Source organism: Apium graveolens, chromosome 2 (genome assembly GCF_009905375.1).
Source record: "Apium graveolens cultivar Ventura chromosome 2, ASM990537v1, whole genome shotgun sequence".
NCBI lineage: Eukaryota > Viridiplantae > Streptophyta > Magnoliopsida > Apiales > Apiaceae > Apium > Apium graveolens.
The window spans coordinates 314,233,680-314,240,833 of NC_133648.1; the positions used below are offsets into that span (position 1 = coordinate 314,233,680).

The following is a 7,154-nucleotide window of genomic DNA, read 5'->3' on the forward strand; positions in this document are numbered from 1 at the left end:
TTATATAGCGTGCATAAAAAGGTTACAATAAAATGTGCATGAAATGAATTGAAATTCACAACCTCTAATCTAATATTAGTCGTATATTTTTGTAGTGTATGGTTATGTAGACTCGATTACATTTTGTTCAATTATATTCTTATAATGTGTGAATTCTTGTAGGGCGTAATTACGTCGACTCGAATTACAGCACGATATATTATATTCTTGTAGTTATCAACTTGTCATGTATGATATGGAGCAATTGTTTATAATTGATTAAGAATTCACTTCTGGACTGCATTCATCAGTACTTCCCCCTGGCTAGTCACTATCTAGCTAGCCCAAACTCAAATGATTGATTAAAATATTACAAAAGCTTGTCCTAATCTGGAAAAGAAACTTCATGGTATCATGCAATTATACTGTAATGTATTTATTTGTCTACCTTCTATGTATATAAGGACTCTCTGTCTGAACTAATGTACTTGTAAGCTGGAAAAATAATATTGGTGTAAAATTATTGAAGAGATGGGAGAGTATGAGAGTGTGAAGCCCGTGATAGTGATGATATTGCTGCAGTTCAGTTATGCAGCAGTTGCTCTTTCTACTAGAGCTGCTCTTCTGCAAGGAATGAGCCCCAGAATTTTCGTGGTTTATCGACAGGCCATAGCCACTTTGGTCATTGCTCCTCTTGCTTTCTTCACAAGGTACGTTTAACAATCTTGTTAAGTAACCAGTCACACGAACATGATCTTATACTCTTTGACAAATCTGTGATTCTCTATGACTCAAGCATCCACATTTTATTTAAATTTAAGTATCCTGATTCGTGTTCGATGTAGGAGCAAAACAAACAAAAGCAGTCTGGGATTGAGGAGCTTTTCCTTGATATTCTTGGCTTCTCTCATAGGGTAAGCTGATTGTTTTTCGAGACAGATTAGGTACATAGAGGATGAGACAGAACTATAATATGCAGTTTATGTAATGATGTTTTTATGGTCATTGCTGATCACAGGGTCACTCTTAACCAGAACATATATTTTGAGGGATTGTATCTAGCTTCATCCTCCATGGCAAGTGCAATGTCGAATTTACTCCCTGCTGTTACCTTTGTGATTACTCTCAGTGTAGGGTATGATTGTTTAACCATTTATATCGATGAACTGTATTGTTATTGTTGCATTTTAATTTGAAATTTTGAATATCATTAAATTTTCGACATGGATTTCAGAATATTTTTTATCAATAGCATGAATTTGTCTTCATTTCTGGCATATGAACAGATTAGAGAAAATAAGAATTCAAAGCTTAAGAAGCATTGCCAAGATCATCGGGACAGTCTTGTGTGTTGCTGGAGCTATTGCAATGGCTTTGCTGAAAGGACCAAAACTACTTAACGCGGAATTACTACCAAACAAATCTGTTTTAGGCTCTGCAGTTGACAACTACTGGCTCATAGGTTGTTTACTGCTGTTTGGTAGCAATTGCTGCTGGTCACTATGGCTAATTTTGCAGGTACGTAATCATCCTACGGGTATGTAATCATCCTACTGTACGATGATCACGTACTTAACCTAAATTTGTTGAATATGTTGGAGACAGGTGCCAGTTACAGCGAGTTATCCTGATCATCTCGCATTGTCAGCTTGGATGTGTTTCATGGCGACACTACAATCAACAATAGTAGCATTATTCGCAGAAAGGGATTTGGAAACTTGGAAGATGAACTCACATCTCCAGCTTGCCTGTTGTTTCTTTTCAGTAACTACTTCGATCCCTGTTCCTTTTTTCACCATTTATACTCTGCTCTGAAGTTACTAGCTTGTGCAGCATTTAGTAATCAATTTTGTTAATTTTTTTTCTATATTAAGTGACTTTTATACATGAACAGGGTATTGTTGGATCAGGAATGTCCTTCTATGCTCAAGCTTGGGTCATATCAAGGAGAGGTCCCCTGTTTTCTGCTATGTTTAACCCTTTAAACACAGTTATCGTTACCATATTAGCCTCTATATTCTTGCATGAAGAGATCTACACAGGAAGGTAATTTCGGTCACATTAATCAAGTACATGTATATCAATGATTACACCGAGATGGAAGACAGGCCGAAAACAAGCTGGCTCAAAGCTTTTCTGGATGGCAGAACTAATCCTCTGACTATAATGTTACATTTTGCAGTGTTGTAGGAGCTGTAACTGTGATACTAGGGCTATACACCGTGCTGTGGGGGAAAGCTAAAGATCTCGGAGGAATGAATACTGAGAAACATCTGAGCACACAAAATGTTGACGGTAAGATTGTCTCGGTTGTTATAGACGATTCAGTAGACAGAACAAGGTGCAAGACTAATTTGGAAGAACCCCTTCTGTTGGATAAAGCCACAAAAGTTGACTCTGCATACGTTTAGGTTTAGCAAGCACAAACTAAATTATCATGATTCTCTGATCTTGAGCATTTTTGTTTCACTGGTTCATGTATTAAGGTTTTGTCTATGTTTACTTCTAGCAACAGAGCAGTCAAATAAAATAGAAATAACAAGTCACTTATTGACGATTATCTTAAAACTTAAATATCTAGCCTGAAATTGTTTTCTTTTCCAGTAAAAAAAGGGTTCAGCTAAGGCTTAGATTGCATTTAGTTCAAAAGAAGCATTCAGAAAAGAAACCAGGTATAAAACACGTCGTCTGGTGCAACACAGTTGCTCTATTAATTTTACTGAACTCAGTAACTCACAACCATTTTAGCGATAAAATGACAAACAAAAAATGAAAAACGCCTTCCAATGCCCCAAAAAACATGAAAAACGCCCTCCAGGCTCCATGCAACTCAGTGAATGGTAATTTAAGGTAGACAGACATCAACTGATCGCTATTTACACAAACACTTAAATAGAGCAATACCAAACAAATCATTAAAGTTACCCTTGATCCTCAAATGCATCACAAAAGAAGGTGTATATCCACACAGAAAAGAGTCTAAAGGTGCTGCAGTAGGAGTAACGTTTTTACAATACTAGAATAAAAAGACAACTCAAATTCAGTATATGCAACATCATAAAGAGTAGATATCCTATTGTTCGTGATATATGCGCTCAGAGTTATTCTGTAACAACTCAAGGATATCGCTTCCACGAGTTCTCCTCCCTATTATTCCTAAATGCGCAGCATCCAATGGAATACACAATAATCAAGCATATGAGGAAGATTACATTGACAACTGCAACTCTCTTCCAGTCACTCTTGATGTTGTCCAACATCCCCGCTTTGCATGACTGACAGTTGAAGCACAGAACACTGGGGTCATTATCCCATAATGCGCAGTCTGTATTTGGTGCGGCATTTGTCGTCTTGGTCCAGTTAGTGGGACTCACATAGGTAAAGTTGCATGAATCAGAAGGCTTGCAGCAACCAGACTACAGTAAGAAAAATAATTTGTCATCAATATGAACACTTAATCTAGTGAAGAACTAGAGAAAATTATGTGAAAAGTAATTAACAATGTCAAAAAAACAACAAACCCTGTTATATGGACATATAAAATTGACCAGGTTTTCAAGAACTAACTAATAAATCCCAAGCTGCAAGCCCAGATAATAATAACAAGATATTAAACAGAATCAAGATACAAAGCAAATAAGAGATTCATACTATGATAAAAAAAGCCACACATGCAAAACTGCTGCTAACATTGTCTGCAAGAGCATAAATATGCCTATAAAAAATGTAAAAAAAACATGAATGAGCAAAAATATTTTAAACCTATCATTAAAGACAAAGGTACAAAAAAATGTAGAAGAATGAGCAACAATCCAAAGTACAAAAAAACAAAGTAAGAGCACATTAACATTAAGTTGACCAATAAAACTTTACCTACTAATGAATCTGTTACTAGAATTGAAAATGTAAAGAACTAAATGTGATTTTTATTATAGTAGCATCAGTTTTAGCTCCTAATTCTTCAAAAAACATATCTTCCTAACCCTAATTAAATGCTAAGTTACTGATCATGCTGTGCATCATCACAGCCAAAGCAGAATCTGATAGTCTTACATGTCACTTTTTAAGACAAATAAAAGAGTATGATCTTCAATTATAAAATTTACAAATCATGATGACAAGAAAGAAAAAGTAATACCTCAAAATTTTGTTTAACAATAAAAAATATCCATCCTGCCGCAACTTAAAAAAAAATAAGACTTTCCTGGTGTCTATCCAGAACTTAATTTCGTTAAGAATATTAGGTATTTTAAAAACCATACGAGCAAATAAGAGAGCTAAAGACAGTAAGTTGCAGGTCTCTATACAAGATTAAGAAGTGTGATCCCATTAGATCCCAAAAATATAAATAAAGATGTCATGAGGTTTTATTTTTATGGTAACATGCCAGAGAAATTCATGTTAAATTAAAGGCACTTATGGTTAATACTTAATACTTCCTACCAGGTCACTAACTTTTACGAAACCTCAAAGGTGTGGGGATTTATTTATTTTTTTACAAGTCACTAGAGACAGAGGGCTTGGAAAGGAGAGGGACAGGGATGGTAAGCAAACCTTTATCCTATTGGCACTTTTCTCAAATTACTTACTAGTCCATTGACCAATTTATCTTCATGATATAAAATTTAAAGTCACTTTCATATAAGCAAAGGCTCATCATCCCTTTAAAGTCACCATCTAAAAAATTAAAAGTAAACCAAAAGGTTAAATCTGAATTCCCCAGCCATAACTAAATACATATATACCTTTACTGCATTATAGTTTATAGTTTATACCAAAACAATGAGATACAAGCAACTTTTGGTGGTAGAAGTTGATTCTAAATAAAAGGTTCCCAGCTTTCTCAACTAAACTTGCAAGCAGATAAGATAACAAAGCACAATACATTATACTACAAATAAACTACAAAACACACACACACACACATTAACACTATGACATGATTGCACATATGAGATGTTAATGCATAACGCTTAAATTTACAATAATCATCCATAGCAGAACATATACACACACACATACAGATCTGGCCTGAATAACATAAACCGGAGTAACACGAAGAACCAAACCTAACAGCAAATAAACACGCACAGACACACAACAATTCAGTATATAAGATTTTACTCGTTTAAATTCAATATTCAAATTCATAATTATGCATAATACATACAGTAAAAGAAATACATATCTAATATGTTACGATCCAGAAAAACATATAAACTAATCCAGCTTAACATGCTACGTCTATCATATAACAACCGAGGAAAAAATTAACTAATCAAGCTTCACATGCTATATCTAATTATTATGATCCAGTAAAAACGTGAACTAATCGAGATTAATAATCATCGAGAAATATAAACAATTGAGATTATTAATTTATCGAGAATTATAAATTAATCGAGATTATTCATTTATCGAGAATCAACGGATCTGGTTATTCAAACAAACCTGAATAGAATTGAGACGTTCGAGGTAAAACTTCTCAACAGGAGTAGCATCAGCATCTTCAGTCATACTTTTACACACCTTACTATCCTGTAAACAGCTCTTAATCTTCCTCCAATTCTTATCATTATTCACGCGTTTCTGCAACCAATTCGAATAATCACCAAGCCTATACTCCTTATAACCTTTTCCCGATACTTTTTCTCCGGCGCCTTTATTCGTGACAGCGAACGCAAATATAGTGAAACAGAACAGAAGGACTATGAGGAGGAACATGATGAGTAAGTAAGTCCAGAGAAGCCACGACACGCGACAGCACGCGCCGATTATGCCGGCGATGGAGATTAGCATGAGGAAGACGCCGATAGCGATTACTGGCTTCTCGAGGAAGCGTTCGCATTCGGTTGTGCCTTGCCGGGAAAGCCAGATTCCGGCGATGAGGATCGGGATTGAGAGGATGAATGTGATGATGTTGAGGATTCCGACGAGATTGTTGCTGAGTTTCACCATTTTTGGAGAGTTAGGGTTTGAGAAATTGAGTTGGAGAAGATGAAGTTGTGTTTGTGTGTATAGGTGTGTGTATAGGTTGGGGTATATAGAAGGTGGTGAGGCGGTTGGGGGAGGAGTAGAGTGAAGCACGCGTTACGCGTTTGGGGAAGGCGTGGAGAGATTTTTTTTTGGAATTATTGTTATTATTCCTGTTGACCTTGTTAACTCTTTGCGTTTACTGCACATTTTTATACGTGTTTGTTCGGACGAGTCTTTTTTTTTTTGAAAATAAAGGAATTCATAAACTGGGAAAATCTTCGGATAACATCTTCAACAACATAACTGGAGGAGATAAAAAGAGATTATTGCTATTTAGCATACATGGAACTCTTGCCATCACATGGGCAGACTTATTTGCCTGTCTTCTAACATGGGAAAGGGATAGATCAGCTCGGCTTCTTAGATTCTCCTTGCACTCGTCGATGATATGCCCTACCTCCAACTGATATGCCTCCTCATAGTGAATAGCTTGCACCACCAGCTGAGAGTCAGTCTCAATAACAACCCTACGTAACCCAGAACTTTTGATCAACTTGATCGCTTCAAGGACTCATGTTGCCTCAGCTTCCATGACTGAAGCCTCACCTGCAACCTTTAAATTCTTACCCATTATGAATCGCCCTCCGTCATCTCGCACAACAAACCTAGAGTAAACATACACTCACCCCTATGGAGAGAGGCATCCACATTTAGCTTGTACATCCCTAGAGCAGGAGGCTGCCACATTACCTGAATATCTGATAAACCTGAATGCTCCTGGGGAGTGTGACCAGTGCGCTTATTAGCCTCTTCCCATTCTCTCACCAGCTTTGAACTTAGCTCCATACTGACTGTGGGAGTAATAGTCTTGCCCTCCCAGACTTTTTTATTTCGAGCAAACCAGATTCCTGAGAGCACAGTAGCAATCTTTTGAGACGTTTCAGGATTCTCCTTATTGATCGTTTCCAGCAGCCACTCCGAAGCCGACTCTATGTCTTGCATATCAATGCTCAGACCTGACTTGTTCCAGCATTCAACAACAAATGGGCACTCACAGAACAGATGTCTTAGGTGTTCTACGTCCACTGTGCACATAGGACACCCAATCGTAATCCTCACTCCTTTACTTCTCAGCAGTTTCCTAACTGGAATGTTGTTCCTGCAGAATCTCCAGAGAAACACTCTAGTTTTGTGAGGTA

The 7,154-nt window shown here is 36.8% G+C and overlaps 2 protein-coding genes across 3 annotated transcripts; one reads left to right on the forward strand and one right to left on the reverse strand.

Annotated features, from left to right (window-relative positions):
• The first annotated feature begins 384 nt into the window (after positions 1 to 384).
• Positions 385 to 2,487, forward strand: LOC141708795 (WAT1-related protein At4g30420). The gene is made up of 7 exons (XM_074512580.1): positions 385 to 689; positions 825 to 893; positions 998 to 1,114; positions 1,266 to 1,497; positions 1,585 to 1,743; positions 1,874 to 2,025; positions 2,162 to 2,487. The coding sequence occupies exons 1-7, from the start codon at positions 511 to 513 to the stop codon at positions 2,388 to 2,390; spliced, it is 1,137 nt and encodes a 378-aa protein (XP_074368681.1). The 5' UTR covers positions 385 to 510; the 3' UTR covers positions 2,391 to 2,487.
• Positions 2,488 to 2,889: 402 nt separating this feature from the next.
• LOC141708796 (tetraspanin-8-like) lies at positions 2,890 to 6,011 on the reverse strand. 2 transcript variants are annotated; one of them, XM_074512581.1, is made up of 3 exons: positions 5,431 to 5,560; positions 3,631 to 3,694; positions 2,890 to 3,395 (listed from the first exon to the last, which is right to left on the reverse strand). In XM_074512581.1, the coding sequence occupies exons 1-3, from the start codon at positions 5,484 to 5,486 to the stop codon at positions 3,096 to 3,098; spliced, it is 420 nt and encodes a 139-aa protein (XP_074368682.1). In that variant the 5' UTR covers positions 5,487 to 5,560; the 3' UTR covers positions 2,890 to 3,095. The 2 variants fall into 2 exon arrangements, with proteins under 2 accessions (XP_074368682.1, XP_074368683.1); XM_074512582.1 differs by lacking the exon at positions 3,631 to 3,694 and having other exon boundaries at positions 5,431 to 6,011.
• Between the last annotated feature and the right edge of the window lie 1,143 nt (positions 6,012 to 7,154).